This window comes from Scyliorhinus canicula, chromosome 16 (genome assembly GCF_902713615.1).
Source record: "Scyliorhinus canicula chromosome 16, sScyCan1.1, whole genome shotgun sequence".
NCBI classification, from domain to species: domain Eukaryota; kingdom Metazoa; phylum Chordata; class Chondrichthyes; order Carcharhiniformes; family Scyliorhinidae; genus Scyliorhinus; species Scyliorhinus canicula.
In genome coordinates this window covers 115,783,756-115,805,459 of record NC_052161.1, presented here as the reverse complement: position 1 = coordinate 115,805,459, position 21,704 = coordinate 115,783,756, and the positions used below count along the sequence as shown (strand labels likewise).

The window sequence follows — 21,704 nt, the reverse complement described above, 5'->3', positions numbered from 1 at the left end:
TATTGCTGAGTAAGTGCGATTTGATTGAATTGTCGTTGACATTTTTCATCAGTTTGCAGATGACTGGAAGTATTGGTGAGGGGTGGTAACTAGCTGGGTTGAATGTGTCCTGCTTTTTGCGGCCTGCAATTGTGAGCAATTTTCCACATTTTTGAGTAGATTCTGGTGTTGTAGCTGTACTGGAACAGCTTGACTAGAGGTGCAGCTAGTCCCAAAGCACACGTTTTCCACATTGCAATCTGGATGTTATCAGGACCCATAGATTTGCAACATCCAGTGACCTCAGCCACTTCTTGATATCACGGGGAGTGAACCAAATTGACTGAAATCTTGCTTCTGTGATGGTGGAGATTTCAGGACGAGGATGTTTGGAAACCACATCAGCCGTGTCTTTTTTTCCACCTTCAAGCTAGGCTCTGACATCTTTGGGGACGGGAATATTCATGGAGCCTTCTCCTCTTGTCAGTTGTTTAATTGTTCGCCACCATTCACGATTGGTTGTGGCAGAACTGCAATGCTTTGTTCCAATCAGGGGTCGCTTAGCCCTGTCTATAGCATACTGCTTCTGCTGCTCAGCACGTGGGTACCGCACCTTTGGGTATGGCTGCTACTGCTCCCCTACATTCAAGGGAGAGAATGAAGGAGAAAGGCATTTTTTCACAAAGGCAATGAGTCCACCATGGCAGAGGTTTCCACATTCAGCTGAGAAAAGTGTTTCAAAAGAAATCATTAATTATATGAGCTACATTTATGGAGTGTACCCCTTGCCCCAAGGCTGCTCCTGACCTCTGCATTGAGTTTGGAGTGTGGAAGTCAGATATGTGGAATGTTTTTACAGGCACAGTATTCCAAGTTCATTGTCTTATTTCATGATCTGGATCAAAGCCGGGTCACTGTCCGTGTGGAGTTTGCACATTCTCCCCGTGTCTGCGTGGGTCTCAGCCCCACAACCCAAAGATGTGGAGGGTAGGTGGATTAGCCACATTAAATTCCCCCTTAATTGGAAAAAAAAATGAATTGGGTACTCTACGTCTTTTTTTTAAATGATCTGGATCAAAGTATAACATCAACCCTTACCAGTATAATCGAAATCTGGATTATAATCCGATCCACCTAGGGAAAGAGAAAATAAGTCATCATTGCCAGGTTATCAATTGGCCTCGATCTTGTTTAAAACACTGATGGAATGATGTGAAATATGAACTGAATCCTGTTGTTTAACGCGCAGCAGCCGGTGGGAATTCCCAAAGAGCTGTTGAAATGTTGGAGGAAATCCCAAATCCCAATGGGGCGGAACTGGCCGTTTTCAGCAGGGGTTCCTGCGAACGTTACAGTGGGAAATCAGGAATTACCCTATTCTACACCTTTCCTGTAACTCTTTAATCCCTGGGTAGTAATATTCAAATAATTCTCAGCTTGCACCCTCATTCCCTGCAGACCCAACAGAGTAATGGCGAGCCAACGAGGAAGGTGATGATAACACTGGAGGTGAAAAGGAGGTACAGACTTGAAGACATTCTGGTGAAGTCTCATGTTGATGAGGAGGAGGAGATGGATGCTGATGGATGAGGGTGGCAGTGGAGCACTGAAGGTCACCCATGAGTTCCTGCTCAGGCCTTCCCCAATTCCCTCCTGTACCTTTTTTTTAAAGAATGTTTTTATTCCAGATTTTTCAATAATTTTTACAAAACACTACAAAAGAGAAAATAATGCAAATAGAACAAAGCAATAAGACCATAAGACATAGGAGCGGAAGTAAGGCCATTCGGCCCATCGAGTCCACTCCACCATTCAATCATGGTTGATTTCAACTCCATTTACCCGCTCTCTCCCCAACCCTCTAACCAACTAAAAAAATTTAACAAACAAAACGGGGCATCCACCCCTTACAAATAACATGAAATCAACCCCACCCCACTTTTCTGGGTTGCTGCTGCTGCTGACCTCTACCTAACGTTCCCCGAGAAAGTCAAGGAACGATTGCCACCGCCCGGAAAACCCCTGCAAAGACTCCCACAAGGCAAACTTTATCTTCTCCAACCTGAGAAACCCCGCCATGTCACTGACCCAAGCCTCCACGCTTGGGGGATTCGCGTCCCTCCACATTAACAAGAGCCTTCTCCGGGCTACCAAGGAGGAAAAGGCCAGAACTCCGGCCTCTTTCGACTCCTGCACTCCCGGATCGTCCGATACCCCAAATATCGCTATCCCCCAACTCGGTTTTACCCGAGTGTCCAAGACCTTGGACGTGGCCTTTGCAAAGCCTTTCCAAAATTCCGTAAGTGCCGGGCATGTCTAGAACATATGGGCGTGGTTTGCTGGGCTCCCTGAACACCTCACACACCTGTCCTCTACCCCAAAAAACTTACTCATTCTCGCCCCTTTCATATGCGCCCGATGCACCACTTTAAACTGAATCAGGCTGAGCCTGACGCAAGATGAGGAGGAATTGACCATGCCCAGGGCGTCAGCCCACAGGCCCTCATCCAGCTCCTCACCCAGCTCCTCCTCCCACTTGCCCTTCAGCTCTTCCACCGAGGCCTCCTCCGCCTCCTGCAGCTCCTAGTATATTTCCGATATCCTGCCATCCCCTACCCACACGCCCACACGTTACGTATCGGGGTCCAGACTGAGGCCCCTACCTCTCCCCTATGCCGTCTCCACTGCCCCCAAATCCTCAGTGTCGCCGCCACCACCGGGCTCGTGTATACTGCGTCGGCGGAAGCAGCAACGGTGCCGTCACCAGTGCCCCCAAGCTAGTATCTATACAGGACGCCGCTTCCAGCCGTTTCCATGCCGCCCCCTCTCCCTCCATTACCCATTTCCGAATCATGGATACATTCGCTGCCCAGTAATAGCTGCACAAGTTCGGCAGCGCCAACCCCCCCCCCCCCCCCCCCCCCTCCCAATTGCGCTCCAGAAACAGTCTCTTAACCCACAGGGTCTTATTTGCCCACACAAATCCCGTAATACTCCTGTTTACCAACTTAAAGAAGGACTTGGGGATGAGAATGGGCAGGCACTAGAAGACGAACAGGAACCTAGGGAGGACCGTCATCTTTACGGACTGCACCCTGCCCACCAGGGAGAGTGGCAACAAGTCCCACCTCCTAAAGTCCTCCTTGATCTGATCCACCAGCCGTGCTAAATTGAGCGTGTGCAAGACCCACCAACTCTAGGCCACCTGGATACCCAAGTACCGAAAGCTCCTTTCCACCATTTTGAGCGGTAGCTTCCCCAACCTCTTTTCCTGGCCCCTCGCGTGCACCACAAAAAGCTCTCTTTTCCCCACATTTAGCTTGTATCCGAGAAGTTTCCAAAATCCCTAAGAATCTGCAAGACCTCCCCCATCCCCTCCACCGGATCCGCAATGTACAAAAGCAGGTCATCCGCATATAGTGAGACACGATGCCCCCCCCCCCCCCCCCCCCAAAACCAACCCCCTCCAGTTTCTGGACTCCCTCAACGCTATGACCAGCGGCTCAATCGCCAGGGCAAACAGCAGGGGGGACAAAGGGCACCCCTACCGGTTCGTCGAAACACTCGCTACCGCGGCCTGGTACAACAACTTGACGCACCCTATGAATTCCTCCCCGAATCCAAACCTGCCTAACACCTCCCACAAGTACTCCCACTCCACCCGACCAAAGGCCTTCTCCGCGTCCATTGCTGCTACCACTTCTGCGTCCCCCCTCCTCCGAGGGCATCATGATCATATTCAGGAGCCTCCGCACATTCGTATTCAGCTGCCTGCCCTTCACAAACCCCGTCTGATCCTCATGAATCACTCCTGGGACACAATCCTCAATCCTAGTGGCCAGGATCTTGGCCAAGAGCTTGGCATCCACATTGAGAAGCGAAATCGGCCTATAAGAGCTGCATTGCAAAGGGTCCTTATCACGCTTGAGGATAAGCGAGATCAAAGCCTGCGACATCGTCGGGGGAAGGATTCCCTTTTCCTTAGCCTCGTTAAACGTTCTCAGCGGGCCCAACAGCTCCGAGAACTTCTTGTAGAACTCAACGGAGAACCCATCCGGCCCCGGGGCCACTCGGATTGAGGTTTTCTTTTGACCAGCTCGGTTTGAACTCCCCCTGCTAAACCTGGAGGATGTACAACATCTGCTAGGTGCGACTCTTACATCTTCTACTGTGGTGGGTAATAGGAGAGAGATTAGGTAGCACCCTGTGTAATAGATTCAACATCATGGCAGCCACACTGGGCGCTTCTATCTCTCGAGATTTGGTAACTGCTATTAGATTAGTCTTCCTATTGGTCACTAGTGCTACACATTCAGGTCCAACAGAAAGGCGAAGGCTGGAGTACACGTACCTGATAAGTGCCACCCATTAGGAAAGCAACAAGACAGGTTTTGCCTGATTGAAAAAGCTTCCTGTGCCTTTTATGTGCTGAGAACAGTCTAGGAAAATCATGCCCTTACATTCAGACCTGTTGAGTATATTGAGGTTAAAGCCAGGCCTCACCCATTCCGGTATTGGGAAGCATTTATCCCTGCTCCATTCTAGGCCAGTTGTGAAAATATCTACTTGAAGCTAAGCTTTGGGCCGGTTCTGTGGCTATTTGTACGCAGTCTGACTTAGGCTAGTACCTGATTCAACCCATTACCCTCTGATGTTACAGTGAGATGCACATTCAGTGTAGTTACAGATGTGGTGAGGGATTGGAGCTGAGATGTCACAAAGCCATGTTCTAGGGACAGCGATTGGGAATCTCCATGCTGCTGCTCTGAAGCTCTGCTTCAAGTTCATTAGAAACCCTGCATCTTTGTGAAAACATGAATATCCTCACCTTACAATATTCAGGTTCAGTCAGCATTTAGAAACTGTAGCTACAAGAGAGCAGAGTCTTACCTATCTGGGTGTCATATTGTCCATACTGTGGCTGTAGAGGGTACAGGTGAGTCTCTGGAAGATCATCATACTGACCCTGAAGCATAACTGCAAAGAAATGGTGAGATGGAGATCACAGGAATTACATAACAAGGCAAAGTTAAAGCTTACATTCTGAGGGCTGACCATTCTTTCAAACCAGAATACCTGACCCTAAACCAGAATACCTGATCTTAAACCAGAATACCAGACCCTAAACCAGAATACCTGACCCTAAACCAGAATACCTGACCCTAAACCAGAATACCTGACCCTAAACCAGAATACCTGACCCTAAACCAGAATACCTGATCCTAAACCAGAATACCTGATCTTAAACCAGAATACCTGATCTTAAACCAGAATACCTGATCTTAAACCAGAATACCAGACCCTAAACCAGAATACCTGACCCTAAACCAGAATACCTGACCCTAAACCAGAATACCTGACCCTAAACCAGAATACCTGACCCTAAACCAGAATACCTGATCCTAAACCAGAATACCTGATCCTAAACCAGAATACCTGATCCTAAACCAGAATACCTGATCCTAAACCAGAATACCTGATCCTAAACCAGAATACCAGACCCTAAGCCGGGAATACCTGATTCTAAACCAGAATACCTGACCCTAAACCAGAATACCTGATCCTAAACCAGAATACCTGACCCTAAGCCGGGAATACCTGATCCTAAACCAGAATACCTGATCCTAAACCAGAATACCTGACCCTAAACCAGAATACCTGACCCTAAACCAGAATACCTGATCCTAAACCAGAATACCTGATCCTAAACCAGAATACCTGATCCTAAACCAGAATACCTGATCCTAAACCAGAATACCTGACCCTAAGCCGGGAATACCTGATCCTAAACCAGAATACCTGATCCTAAACCAGAATACCAGACCCTAAACCAGAATACCTGATCCTAAACCAGAATACCTGACCCTAAGCCGGGAATACCTGATCCTAAACCAGAATACCTGATCCTAAACCAGAATACCTGATCCTAAACCAGAATACCTGATCCTAAACCAGAATACCTGATCTTAAACCAGAATACCTGATCCTAAACCAGAATACCTGACCCTAAACCAGAATACCTGACCCTAAACCAGAATACCTGATCCTAAACCAGAATACCTGATCCTAAACCAGAATACCTGATCCGAGACCAGAATACCTGATCCTAAACCAGAATACCTGATCCGAGACCAGAATACCTGATCCTAAACCAGAATACCTGACCCTAAACCAGAATACCTGACCCTAAACCAGAATACCTGACCCTAAACCAGAATACCTGATCCTAAACCAGAATACCTGATCCTAAACCAGAATACCTGATCCTAAACCAGAATACCTGATCCTAAACCAGAATACCTGATCCTAACGAGAATACCTGATCCTAAACCAGAATACCTGATCCTAAACCAGAATACCTGACCCTAAACCAGAATACCTGACCCTAAACCAGAATACCTGATCCTAAACCGGAATACCTGATCCTAAACCAGAATACCTGATCCTAAACCAGAATACCTGATCCTAAACCAGAATACCTGATCCTAAACCAGAATTTCTAACCGTAGACTGGAATACCCAACCCTAAGCCGGGAATACCTGACCCTAAACCAGAATACCTGACCCTAAACCGGGAATACCTGACCCTAAACCAGAATACCTGACCCTAAACCGGGAATACCTGACCCTAAACCAGAATACCTGATCCTAAACCAGAATACCTGACCCTAAATGAATAACTGATCCTAAACCAGAATACCTGATCCTAAGGGCAGCACGGTAGCATGGTGGTTAGCATAAATGCTTCACAGCTCCAGGGTCCCAGGTTCGGTTCCTGGCTGGGTCACTGTCTGTGCGGAGTCTGCACGTCCTCCCCGTGTGTGCGTGGGTTTCCTCCGGGTGCTCTGGTTTCCTCCCACAGTCCAAAGATGTGGGGGTTAGGTGGATTGGCCATGCTAAATTGCCCGTAGTGTCCTTAAAAGTAAGGTTAAGGGGGGGGGGGGGGGTTGTTGGGTTACGGGTATAGCGTGGGTTTGAGTAGGGTGATCATTGTTCGGCACAACATCGAGGGCCGAAGGGCCTGTTCTGTGCTGTACTGTTCTATGTCTATGTAAACCAGAATACCTGATCCTAGACTTTCTAACCGTAGACTGGAATACCCAACCCTAAGCCGGGAATACCTGACCCTAAACCAGAATACCTGACCCTAAGCCGGGAATACCTGACCCTAAACCAGAATACCTGACCCTAAACCGGGAATACCTGACCCTAAACCAGAATACCTGACCCTAAACCGGGAATACCTGACCCTAAACCAGAATACCTGACCCTAAACCAGAATACCTGACCCTAAATAAGAATACCTGATCTTAAACCAGAATACCTGACCCTAAACCAGAATACCTGACCCTAAACCAGAATACCTGATCCTAAACCAGAATACCTGATCCTAGACCAGAATACCTGACCCTAAACCAGAATACCTGATCCTAAACCAGAATACCTGATCCTAAACCAGAATACCTGACCCTAAACCAGAATACCTGATCCTAAACCAGAATACCTGATCCTAAACCAGAATGCCTGATCCTAAACCAGAATACCTGATCCTAAACCAGAATACCTACCCTAAACCGGGAATACCTGATCCTAACGAGAATACCTGATCCTAAACCAGAATACCTGATCCTAAACCAGAATACCTGACCCTAAACCAGAATACCTGACCCTAAACCAGAATACCTGATCTTAAACCAGAATACCTGATCCGAGACCAGAATACCTGATCTTAAACCAGAATACCTGATCCTAAACCAGAATACCTGATCTTAAACCAGAATACCTGATCCTAAACCAGAATACCTGATCTTAAACCAGAATACCTGACCCTAAACCAGAATACCTGACCCTAAACCAGAATACCTGATCCTAAACCAGAATACCTGATCCTAAACCAGAATACCTGATCCTAAACCAGAATACCTGATCCTAAACCGGGAATACCTGACCCTAAACCAGAATACCTGATCTTAAACCAGAATACCTGATCCGAGACCAGAATACCTGATCTTAAACCAGAATACCTGATCCTAAACCAGAATACCTGATCTTAAACCAGAATACCTGACCCTAAACCAGAATACCTGATCCTAAACCAGAATACCTGACCCTAAACCAGAATACCTGATCCTAAACCAGAATACCTGATCCTAAACCAGAATACCTGATCCTAAACCAGAATACCTGATCTTAAACCAGAATACCTGATCTTAAACCAGAATACCTGATCCTAAACCAGAATACCTGATCCTAAACCAGAATACCTGATCCTAAACCAGAATACCTGATCTTAAACCAGAATACCTGATCCTAAACCAGAATACCTGATCTTAAACCAGAATACCTGATCCTAAACCAGAATACCTGATCCTAAACCAGAATACCTGACCCTAAACCAGAATACCTGATCCTAAACCAGAATACCTGATCCTAGACCAGAATACCTGATCCTAAACCAGAATACCTGATCCTAAACCAGAATACCTGATCCTAAACCAGAATATGTGACGCTAAACCAGAATACCTGACCCTAAACCAGAATACCTGATCCTAAACCAGAATACCTGATCCTAAACCAGAATACCTGATCCTAAACCAGAATACCTGATCCTAAACCAGAATACCTGATCCTAACGAGAATACCTGATCCTAAACCAGAATACCTGACCCTAAACCAGAATACCTGATCTTAGACCAGAATACCTGATCCTAAACCAGAATACCTGATCCTAAACCAGAATACCTGATCCTAAACCAGAATACCTGATCCTAAACCAGAATACCTGATCCTAAACCAGAATACCTGATCCTAAACCAGAATACCTGATCCTAAACCAGAATACCTGATCCTAAACCAGAATACCTGATCCTAAACCAGAATACCTGATCCTAAACCAGAATACCTGATCTTAAACCAGAATACCTGATCCTAAACCAGAATACCTGATCCTAAACCGGAATACCTGATCCTAAACCAGAATACCTGATCCTAAACCAGAATACCTGATCCTAACGGGAATACCTGATCCTAAACCAGAATACCTGATCCTAAACCAGAATACCTGATCCTAACGAGAATACCTGATCCTAAACCAGAATACCTGATCCTAAACCAGAATACCTGACCCTAAACCAGAATACCTGATCCTAAACCAGAATACCTGACCCTAAACCAGAATACCTGATCCTAACGAGAATACCTGATCCTAAACCAGAATACCTGATCCTAACGAGAATACCTGATCCTAAACCAGAATACCTGATCCTAAACCAGAATACCTGATCCTAACGAGAATACCTGATCCTAAACCAGAATACCTGATCCTAAACCAGAATACCTGACCCTAAACCAGAATACCTGATCCTAAACCAGAATACCTGACCCTAAACCAGAATACCTGATCCTAAACCAGAATACCTGACCCTAAACCAGAATACCTGACCCTAAACCAGAATACCTGATCCTAAACCAGAATACCTGACCCTAAACCAGAATACCTGACCCTAAACCAGAATACCTGATCCTAAACCAGAATACCTGATCCTAAACCGGAATACCTGATCCTAACGAGAATACCTGATCCTAAACCGGGAATACCTGACCCTAAACCAGAATACCTGATCCTAAACCGGGAATACCTGACCCTAAACCGGAATACCTGATCCTAACGAGAATACCTGATCCTAAACCAGAATACCTGACCCTAAACCAGAATACCTGATCCTAACGAGAATACCTGATCCTAAACCGGGAATACCTGACCCTAAACCAGAATACCTGACCCTAAACCAGAATACCTGACCCTAAACCAGAATACCTGATCCTAAACCAGAATACCTGACCCTAAACCAGAATACCTGATCCTAAACCAGAATACCTGACCCTAAACCAGAATACCTGACCCTAAACCAGAATACCTGATCCTAAACCAGAATACCTGACCCTAAACCAGAATACCTGATCCTAAACCAGAATACCTGATCCTAAACCAGAATACCTGATCCTAACGAGAATACCTGATCCTAAACCAGAGTACCTGATCCTAAACCAGAATACCTGACCCTAAACCAGAATACCTGATCCTAAACCAGAATACCTGACCCTAAACCAGAATACCTGACCCTAAACCAGAATACCTGATCCTAAACCAGAATACCTGATCCTAACGAGAATACCTGATCCTAAACCAGAATACCTGATCCTAAACCAGAATACCTGACCCTAAACCAGAATACCTGATCCTAAACCAGAATACCTGACCCTAAACCAGAATACCTGACCCTAAACCAGAATACCTGACCCTAAACCAGAATACCTGACCCTAAACCAGAATACCTGATCCTAAACCAGAATACCTGACCCTAAACCAGAATACCTGATCCTAAACCAGAATACCTGATCCTAAACCAGAATGCCTGATCCTAAACCAGAATACCTGACCCTAAACCAGAATACCTGACCCTAAACCAGAATACCTGATCCTAAACCAGAATACCTGATCCTAAACCAGAATACCTGATCCTAAACCAGAATGCCTGATCCTAGACCAGAATACCTGACCCTAAACCAGAATACCTGATCCTAACGAGAATACCTGATCCTAAACCAGAATACCTGATCCTAAACCTGAATACCTGACCCTAAACCAGAATACCTGATCCTAAACCAGAATACCTGATCCTAAACCAGAATACCTGATCTTAGACCAGAATACCTGATCCTAAACCAGAATACCTGATCCTAAACCAGAATACCTGATCCTAAACCAGAATACCTGACCCTAAACCAGAATACCTGATCCTAAACCAGAATACCTGATCCTAAACCAGAATACCTGATCCTAAACCAGAATACCTGATCCTAACGAGAATACCTGATCCTAAACCAGAATACCTGATCCTAAACCAGAATACCTGACCCTAAACCAGAATACCTGACCCTAAACCAGAATACCTGATCTTAGACCAGAATACCTGATCCTAAACCAGAATACCTGATCTTAGACCAGAATACCTGATCCTAAACCAGAATACCTGACCCTAAACCAGAATACCTGATCCTAAACCAGAATACCTGATCCTAAACCAGAATACCTGATCTTAAACCAGAATACCAGATCCTAAACCAGAATACCTGATCCTAAGCCTCTTCCTCTTTCCTGTATATGAATGCGTTGGAATCCACTCTGTCCATTGATTCTCTTTATGTTCAGGTCCTCATCGGGACTAAAGGTTCCCCCTTGGGTGCTGATTGGATCCATACTGCCTGCTTGTACTCCCTTCAATTTCTAACAGACTGGAGAGGCAGCACAGTGCGAGGCGAGGAGGCTGGTTTCCCTGGTGTGTGTGTGTATGTTATCTGTGATGGAGCCACGGTTGCAGCAGAAGTCAGACCATGAAGTTCACTGCCGGATAAATTACTGCACAGATACATCCTGGTGATCTGTGCCTGTCACCTGGTCAGGAGTGTGCTAACATCAAGCATTTTTCTATTTAAAAAAAACATAGGCTATTCCTCCAATTTAATCCCCTCTCCCAGTTAGGAAGACCCAGGTTTTGTACTGTTTGACTGAGTATTGCAGGTCCAACCCTGTGCTTCACATTCTTTGTCAAGAGGTCTTCTCCCAAGAGGAAATGTGGATGCAGCAAAGAGAACTTTGTTTGATTGCTTTGCAGCCCCAAATCAAAGAACAATAGACAATGGAAACCACTCTGATTGTTTCAAGCTAAGGGATAGAGCTGAAATGTAATTGAATGTCATGCAATGTCACTTCCTTTGACATATTATGTTGCAGTTTATTTGTAACAGTTCTATCACTGCTTCCGGAGGATGTTAACTTCTTCTTGGGGTACAGTCCCATGTAACTCCCAGCAGTGCAGTGGCTCTCCCCACCGCCCCCCCCCCCCCCCCCCCCCCTCTCCAAAAAAGCATAAACCTAATCTAGGAGCGTCCGTTCAACCAAGGAGGCATTACTGTAGAACACGCTCCCGCCCTGGCCCTAGACCCATCACACATACTTTTGAGTACAGGTCACTGAATCTGGATCAGAATTGACTTGCTTATTCATTACCTACCCTGGGACTCCCCAAGGCCAATTGTACTGCCAACCGAGGATCACCTAACAGCAGCAAAGTAAGGCAAGGATTAAAGGAAGCAAACAGGCAATGCATTCAGCAGAAACTCCAGTTCATTGAAGTACTTTTTGACTTCATGTTTTTGTACTCACTGGGCAGACAGAGGAAGACGAGGCAGGCGGCTCTTGCAGCCATGTCTGCAGTCAAGATGTGTTTGTGGGGTTGTTCGAATTCCAGGAACACTATCATGGGAGAACGAACAGATAGAGAGGCGTGAGCAGGAAGATATCCGAGAGTTCCACAGATTAGATCAGACAGGAGGGCTCCCCAGTGAGCCCCCCGCCCCCCACACTGTTTACAGTTGAAACACAACAAAGAAACAAGCGAACGATTTGCTTAACTCTCCACCAAGGGAGCTGCAGACAGAACACCCCTACAGGAGACGATTCATCGCTCAAGTTCCGCCATCCCCCCCAAGTCTGGGGATACGAATCCTCTTTGTTGCCATACACACAGTGTAACGATGCCCTTGTGAAATAGCATCAAACAGAAGCTGGAATTGTTTCCTACACACAAAGCAGCTCATTTTTTTGCCCTCGGATCGTTGGAATGTCACGGTTTGGGTGGGGGCAGTGGGCAGGGAGGCCGAACTTGGTTACGGAATTTAAACGATTCGATGAAATAATGCAAGGGACAAGGATATCGCGCGATGCGAGGGAACTGTTGTACATGGTGCACAGGAGCCTCTCACACCAACTGGCCTGTTGCACTGAACACAATAATCCAGGTCCTCAGCACAAGTAGAGGAGAATTTCATACAAGTCAACGCATGGGAACGTGCAACAGGACTTGCCAACAAGAAAATAAACAAAAATACTGCGAGATGGTGGAAATCTGAAATAAAACCAGAAAATGCAGGAAAAACTCAGCAGGTCTGACAGCATCTGTGGAGAGAGGAACAGAGTTAACGCTTTGAGTTCATATGACTCTTTTTCAGAACTTTAAGCAACAGGACATGTACATACAATTGTATTTAGATACATACACACAGTGAACCCAGGTATACATGTACCATAGAAATGATACAGCACAGAAGGGGTCTTCAGTCCATCTTGTTTTTGCCCACCCATAGACATCCAGATGCCTTTTCCAATCCCATCTTCCAGCACATGGTCCCTAGCCCTGCAGCTTACACCAGGTACTGTTTAAAAAATACTTGTTTATTGTACTTTTCCTGACCACCGGACATCTCAAAGTGATTTACAGCTGATGAAGTAGACTTAGACATAGAATTTACAATGCCGAATGAGGCCATTCTGCCCATCGTGTCTGCACCGACCCATGGAAAGATCACCCTATCCCCGTAACCCCATCTCACCTTTTTGGACACTAAGGGCAATTTTATCATGGCCAACCCACCTAACCTGCACATCTTTGGACTGTGGGAGGAAACTGGAGCACCCGGAGGAAACCCACGCAGACATGGGGAGAACGTGGAGACTCCACACACAGACAGTGACCCAAGTTGGGAATCGAACCTGGGACCCTGGAGCTGTGAAGCAACTGTGCTATCTACTGTGCTACCGTGCCGCCCAGTACTTTGGAACTGTAGGTGCTGCTGTATATGCCCAAGTATATGTAGATAAATCCATAAGAAAGGGGCAGCACGGTAGCATAGTGGTTAGCATCAATGCTTCACAGCTCCAGGGTCCCAGGTTCGGTTCCCGGCTGGGTCACTGTCTGTGCGGAGTCTGCACGTCCTCCCCGTGTGTGCGTGGGTTTCCTCCGGGTGCTCCGGTTTCCTCCCACAGTCCAAAGATGTGCGGGTTAGGTGGATTGGCCATGCTAAATTGCCCGTAGTGTCCTAAAAAGTAAGGTTAAGGGGGAAGTTGTTGGGTTGCGGGTATAGGGTGGATATGTGAGTTTGAGTAGGGTGATCATTGCTCGGCACAACATCGAGGGCCGAAGGGCCTGTTCTGTGCTGTACTGTTCTAAATCTAAATCTAAAGGTACATAATATTTTGAGTTTTATAATTAGGAGTTTGGAACAGGATGGCAACGATAATGATAAGTTTGCACCATTCAATGGCTAAGGCCACAATTACAGTGCCTGTATGAAGTTCTTTGTACTGTGCAATAAGATATGGATTAAAGCCATTGAAAGTGTGTTGTGTAGATTCAGCAGGGTTAAGAAGCTTTGGTAACCAGGAGCAACTCAAGATATTGGTACTACTGCCACTGGAACAAGGAAAATTACATTTAGAACAGAGTTTATTTTTAAAAATAAATTTAGAGTACCCAATTCTTTTTTTTTTCCCAATTAAGGGGCAATTTAGCATGGCCAATCCACCTATCCTGCACATCTGTGGGTTGTGGGGGCGAGACCCACACAAACACGGGGAGAATGTGCAAACTCAACACAGACATTGACCTGGGGCCGGGATCGAACCCGGATCCTCGGCATCATGAGGCAGCAATGGAACAGAGTTTTAATTTATTTTTTAAAATTAATTTACAAGATGTGGGCATAGTGGCTAGGCCAATGTTTATTGTCCAAACCTACATGTCCTCGATAAGATGCTGCTGAGCAACTTTCTTGAACCGTTGGAGTTTTTGTGATGATTATATTTGGTTGTAAAGGTTTGATTTAACCGAGGGGCTTGTTAGGCCATTACAGAAGGCAGATAATAGTCAACTTCATTGCTGTAAGTACCAGAGCAGGTAAGGATGCAGATTTCCTTCCCTAAAAGGTCTCAGCGAACCAGATGAGTTTTTACACTAGTATCAAGGTCACCATTACCCAGATGAGCTTTTTCTTCCAGATAAAAACTAATTTAATAACTGAATTAAAATTTTCCAGCTGCTATGTTGGGGTTTGACTTTGTGCCTCCTGATCGTTACTTCGAACCTCTGATATGGTGATTTTAATAAGGACAAGAGGAGACCACACCGAGTAAAATAAACAAACGTAGTTTTATTTGCAACACAATATGTACTCTGCCCGATAGATCCCTACTGAGTTCCTGTTCTGCTTGGTGCCTTACTGGCTGACCTTTTATACAAAGGTTAATAGAGATCCCCTGCCCCTAGCGGGGAAGCTCGTACTCAACAAGGACCCCTGGTAAGGTAATCATTTCCAACCCGAACACCCCATATTAATAATAATAATAATAATATTTTATTGTCACATGTATGGAGTTACTGAGAAAAGCCCCTAGTCGCCACATTCTGGCACCTGTTCGGGTAAGCTGGTACAGGATTGGAACTCGCGCTGAGATATTAGTGATTAAATAGTAAAGCAAGCCCAAGGGGATGAATGGTCTACTCAAGTCAGCAGCACGGTAGCACAGTGGTAAGCACTGCTGCCTCACAGCGCCAAGGATCCGGGTTCAATTCCAGCCTTGGGTGACTGTCTATGTGGAGTTTGCGCGTTCTCCCCGTATCCGCGTGGGTTTCCTCTGAGTGATCCGGTTTCCTCCCACAGTTCAGGAACGTGCAAGTTAGGTGGGTTGACCATGCTAAATTGCCCATTAGTGTCCAGGGATGTGCAGGTTAGGTTACGGGGGGGTGGGGGGGGGGGGGGTGGACCTGGGTGGGGTGCTCTTTCAGAGGGTTGGTGTCGACACGATGGGCCGAATGGCCTCCTTCTGCCCTGTAGTGATTTTCTGATTCTATGGCACTAGTCCAGTGGCAGAACCATGATATATTCCCACACTCCAAAAGCTTATATGAAGGGATACAACAGCTACTTCCACTGCTTGGTGAGTCATCGGCAAGGGTCCGCCAATTTAAAAATATCACTAAAGAGAGGGAGGTGAGAAGAAATTTCCTGATGCAGAACTATTGCAGCAAGGAATAGCAGAGGGATCAGTGACAAGGGAGCAGAGCTTTAAAGTGATTGATAGAAGGGCTAGTGGGGAGAAGAGGAGAAGCATTTTTACCCAGAGGGTTGTGACGGTTTCACCGTCTGAAAAGAGAGTAGAGACAGAAAGACTCAACGTATGTAAGAGGATATGCACCTGGACACCTGCAGGCTGCAGGCCAAATGTTGGAAAGTGGGAATAGGCTGGGCGGCCTGTTTATCAGTCAGCGCAGATACAATCATAAAAGTAAATTACTGTGGATGCTGGAATCGGAAACAAAAACAGACAATGCTGGACAATCTCAGCAGGTCTGACAGCATCTCTGCAGAGAGAACGGAGCTAATGTTTTGAGTCTGGATGACTGCAAATACAGTGAACCAAGTGGCCTCTTTCTGTGCAAGAATAAGGTTGGGGGGTGGGGAAGGAGTTTCCTCACCCAGACCAGGGGGCTTCCAGACTGATCGTACTATCTCCATAGGAAGTCTCAACAGCCTGGCCTCCTTCCCTGGGTTTTAAGGGGAAGATAGAGATAGGGGGAGAATGAGAGAGACTCCCGAGGAAGGAGAGCTATTTGGGATTTTCAAGCTACGCTCCATATTCTGCCCCCACCAGATCTCTCCTTTCGTGCCAAGATTCTGTCCTGTCCTTCAACTGGCCCAGTTCTTACTGGTTTCTACTGGCTCCCTGCACCCCAACCAATGAACTCCAACATTCTTGTCCCAAATAACTTCCAACTTCTGTTCCTCAGCAAACCCCTTCAGCCTGATCCTCATTCCCGTTGTTAACCTCTTCTCTGCTATGTCATTAGAGGCTAACATGCCACTTGCTCTCTGGAACTGCTTTGCAAAATTCTTACACCTTATCTCCTCACTGCTGCTTTCAAAAACTCACGATAGTCCTTTCTCTTCAAACCCACATTGTTTGAAATGTTCCTTTCCACCAGGTGTCCATCTTTCTTTTCCACTGAGAAAATTGGCATGTTGAGTGCAACTTATTGGTGAATAGAATCCGAATTAGGTCATCTTTGGACCTCGTACTCCCAGGCTATCAAACTCTTAAGAAAATAATAATCAGTAAACTAAATAATAATTACAGGGGTGACTGCCCCTGGTGAGGCACTGTAATTAAAATGAAATAGAAAAAGAAAACTTAGTAAATTAAATCAAAAATGTCATTCCTGGGGGTGATGATGCACCCCAACCCCTGCAGTGCTCACCAGTCGCAGAAGGCCTGAAGTGTACCGGTGGACACCAGGAGTGTATTCCCTCTCCAAGGTCACCCAGCCATGAATGTAGCTGTGGTAGAGGAGCAGGCAATCGGGTCTGACCAGTCCCTTGACCACCCGCTGCCCGGGCCTGTTCATGGCCAACCTGGTTGGGTCAGGGAACAAACAGCCTTCCATGTTTTTTTAAATAAGTTTAGAGTACCCAATTCATTTTTTCAAATTAAGGGGCAATTTAGCGTGGCCAATCCACCTACCCTGCACATCTCTTAGGTTGTGGGGGCGAAACCCACGCAGACACGGGGAGAATGTGCAAACTCCACATGGACAGTGACCCAGAGCTGCGATCGAACCTGGGACCTCGGCGCCGTGAGGCATCAATGCTAACCACTGCCCCACTGGGCCGCCCTTTATATGGGTTGCACATTGTCAATTTATTTGACCCTTTTAGAGTTTCACAATATTCTGGTATTTTGGTCTTCTTCATATTCTAAACTGAAAGGATTTACGCTGTCCTTGTTCATTGCATTGGTTCTTTTTGGACTCTCACAGTTGTTGCTTCTGTTTCTACAGCAGGCTACTCCAGTTATGCGAGGTGGTTGTATGTTTTGGCTGACTCTCCAGCCACATGCACACAGTCCGGATTTCCGCAATTATCGGTGCTCTGGGTACCTCCTTCAGCTCCCCTGATATCACAGGTATGTCTGGTGTACAGGACGTAACTAGTGAGCTGGAATTAGCTAATCCCAGTCAGGATAGCAATACCAGGTTTGAAAGGGGAGTGGGGAGGAATGTGAGATCAGTCAGGGTTTTTGCTCCTGATCACTATTCAGCAACACCTACTGGAAAATCCACATTTGTGGAGGTTGTGGGAAGGTGGATAAATCTGGCTGATCAGGAACGGCTGCTAAAAATCCCAATGACACTCTGGTCTAATCTCACACTTTGGTGAGGATGGAAGGCAGTTCAATGGGACTGAATCCTAACAAAGTCAACATCTACCCATGGTTATGTCAGGGTAGAGGTGGCCACAGAAAACTTTACACCTTTATACTTTCCAACTTCGGGATTCTGACGGACAGTGTCCAACAAGTTGGACGATAAAATCCCACAAGCTTCTTATGGACGGCCCCTGTACTGTCTGAGTGGGAGCTCCAAGACAAGTTGTGGCCATTGCTTACCATCCCGTTTCCTCAGAAGTAAAGAAAGCTGCTTTCTTCCTGAACACTCTACTAAGGAATGAACCACAAAATCAACAAGGAATACTATTGCCTCGGGCATGATAACAGTTCAACGTGATTCCCGAGGAAGGGGTGGGATAAGGGATGGTTCAAGACCAGCTGCAGGCAACAATGAAGCTGCACCAGGCTCCACAGCACAGAAGAAGCGCTACAGCGGCTTGGGCAGAACCACCACCTGCCTTGCGTACAACCAGAGGTATCAGATGTAAATAACACACAGTGTGGGGCTGCACAGTGTGATGCTTCATCCTGTGGCAGAGCAGCAGAGCATCTCACTTCAGTAAGCCTCTATCTGTCATTGGATCGCAAAGTAGGACAGCACACAGGCCATTTGGCCCATTGAGTCTGCAGCAGCTCCTTGGAAGAGCAGTTCAATTTCGTTCCACGCCCCTGTTTTTTGGTGACATCTATAAGTTTCAAAATAGTACTCTGTACGATCAAGTCATTAATGTGTGTCAAAGCCAGCAGCGTCCCAGTGCTGAACCCTGACGGTTCTGAAAAGCAGCCAGCACCCACCCATTCGCAACAACTTTATTTTCTATCCTTTAGTCAATTTTCTATCCTTGCTGTCACTATCCCTTTTATCCCACTGACTCCAATTTTGTTAACAAGCTTCTATTGTGGTGTTTTATCAAACATATTTCGCAAGTCCATATGCACAATGTCAAATGCATTGCCCTCACCCAACATCAAATTTGTACTTAAAAAGCACTTTTCATGCCCCAAGCCACTTCACAGAGCATTATAAAATTTGACATGCTCTCTGTTACTTTATCAACAACTTTAATCAAGACTGACATGCTTTGCAGCTCCACGCTGGCTCTCCTTCAGTAGTCCCTGTTTGTCCAAGTCTCAGTTTGTTTTCTTCTAGAATATTGCTTCCCAAAGATTCCCCACCATGGCCATTAACTGGCCTATAAGTGCCAGGCTTATCCTTCACTCCTTCCTTTGCAATCCTCAATCCTCCAGTCCTCTGGCACCATTCCTGGAATTCCCTAACAGCACTGTGGGTGTACCTACTCCACATGGACTGCAGCAGTTCAAGAAGTTGATTCGCCACATCTCAAGGACAATTAGGGATGGGCAATAAATGCTTGGCCCAGCCAGGAACATCCACATCCCATGAGAGAATTGTTTTTAAAAAATTGTTATTAACCCGGTTTTAGTGCCTGTTTTTGATAGGTCATCAATGTGAAATTTTAACTGCATGGTTTAGGAGATTATAGAATCGCTACAGTGCAGGAGGCCATTCGGCCCATTTAGTCTGCACCGACTCTCTGAAAGAGCACCCTACCTTTTATTTTATAAATTTAAAGTACCCAATTCTTTTTTTTTCCCAATTAAGGGACAATTTAGCATGGCCAATTCACCTACCCTGCCCACGCAGACATAGGGAGAATGTGCAAACTCCACATGAGCAGTGACCTGGAGGTGGGATCAAACCCGGGTCCTCAGCGCCGTGTGGCAGCAGTGCTAACCACTGCGCCACTGTGCCGCTCAGGAGCATCCTACCTATGCCCTATCTCCGTAACCCCACCTAACCTGCACATCTTTGAACTGTGGGAGGAATACGGAGCACCCAGAGGAAACCCGCACAGACAAGGGGAGAAAGTGGAAACTCCACACAGTCACCCAAGGTGGGGAGTGAACCCAGGTCCCTGGCGCTGTGAGGCAGCAGTGCTAACCACTGTGCCACCCAGTACTGACGCAGTGATAGGTGCATATCTCTGGTATCTGGTGTGTCCTTCAATCCGCCATTGACAGCCATGACCTTCAGCCGCCTTTGCCCGAAGCTCTATAATTCCCTCCCTAAAACCCTCCAACAAAATGGTTCTTAAAACCCACTTCACCAACCAAGCTTTTCGTCACCCGGCCCAATATCTCCTGAGGTGACTAGGGGTCGAATGCTGTTCATTAACCCTCCTGCAAAGCACCGTGGGACATCCTCACTACACTCAAAAAGTGCCACGGCAGTTGTTGGCAGCATGATGGGCAATGCGCGTTAGGCATGATTTAGAAGCAGCATCTCCATTGCTAAAATTTAGCTGATCCTGTGGGAGATCCCTGGATGAGATTCCAGGGCCTTTCAGGGCAGCAAGCCAGTTCTGTGTCAGTTAGAAGCCTCACAGTTCAGCTTTCTCTGCAGGAGGCTTGCTGTGTTCTGGCAGTTGCTGAAGCCCACATCTGGGTGTAATTATTCTGTATCCTCCAACCCTCTCCCCATCCACACACACACACACACCTCCCCCACCTCCAGCTACATACAACCCAGGGCTTCTTAAGAGCCCAGAACAAAGAACCGTGGCTTCTGAGTGACCGTTTGTTTTTTCAAGCATTCTTCTTCAAGTGAACTTAACTTTTTTTTCCTCAAGTATTTGATTCGACTCGGAAAGCTACACTTCACTAAAGTAATGTCTACACGAGGCCGGCTGAAATAGCTTTGGGTGGGCAGTTAGTGAGACTTGTCCAGCACTTGTGAGGCCAGGAGTTCACACCTCACAGGTTCACTGCTGCCTCGTCTCCAATTGGGACAAAGAAAATTAGCACAAAGCGCACTTTCCTCCTGTCTGACTTCCCCACTCCCTCCACGTTTAAAGTTTAATTTGGACAACTCCCTGGAGCTTCTGCTTTATTCAGGAGGCAGATATGAAAGACAGTTCCTTTTTTGAGGTTAAAGTCGGAGATTGGTGTGATCAGAGGGTAAAGTACAAAGAGAGGGACACAAGTTTAGACAGAAGTTAGTGGTCGGTCTGCACTTGGGGTGCACTGAAGATGCCCCACACACACATACATACATACTACATACATACATACAACACACAGCACATATTGATCTTTCTTACCAGATCCGCTTCTTGGAACTCCCCCAATTGCTCTCCGAGTAAGAGTCTGATTGAAACACACTCCAGATAGCACACCAACCCCTGCCCCTGACTCAGGGACTCCTCAGGGTCTTAAAGCCTGGGTTATTTAGCAAGCGGCTTGAACTCCAGTGACGAGGGCGACGGACTCAGGCAGCCAGCGAGTTTACAAGCTTGGTGACTTTTTTGAGGTCAGCTTCAGCAAGGATGTTTCAAGTCATTCACTCCATTGACTCCCCCCCCCCTCCCCTCCCCCCCAATACGTCCCGTTGTCTTCAGATCACTGTTTCTATCACAGACGTTCCTATAGTTTATGGATAACCGGAATGGTCAGCACCTCGGCCAACTGCTCATTATTCACTGTGTGAGCCGCAGCGTGCAGTCTCGATCGGCTATTCGACCATGTGGGTCTTCGCAGCTGAGCCCAATCTTGCCCTCAACCAACATTCGCACTTTCCCAGCC

The 21,704-nt window shown here is 46.5% G+C and overlaps 1 protein-coding gene across 1 annotated transcript in view; it reads right to left on the bottom strand.

The window, feature by feature from the left end:
- The window catches only part of mfap2 (microfibril associated protein 2), a 45,900-nt gene extending 24,426 nt beyond the window's left edge, over positions 1 to 21,474 (bottom strand). Inside the window, exons 1-4 of the mRNA XM_038821914.1 lie at positions 21,224 to 21,474; positions 12,207 to 12,296; positions 4,870 to 4,956; positions 1,078 to 1,113 (exon numbers count right to left, since the gene is read on the bottom strand). Of these exons, the coding sequence (XP_038677842.1) occupies positions 1,078 to 1,113; positions 4,870 to 4,956; positions 12,207 to 12,249 (166 nt within the window). The 5' untranslated portion in view covers positions 12,250 to 12,296; positions 21,224 to 21,474. The remainder of the gene's footprint in view (positions 1 to 1,077; positions 1,114 to 4,869; positions 4,957 to 12,206; positions 12,297 to 21,223) is intronic.
- Between the last annotated feature and the right edge of the window lie 230 nt (positions 21,475 to 21,704).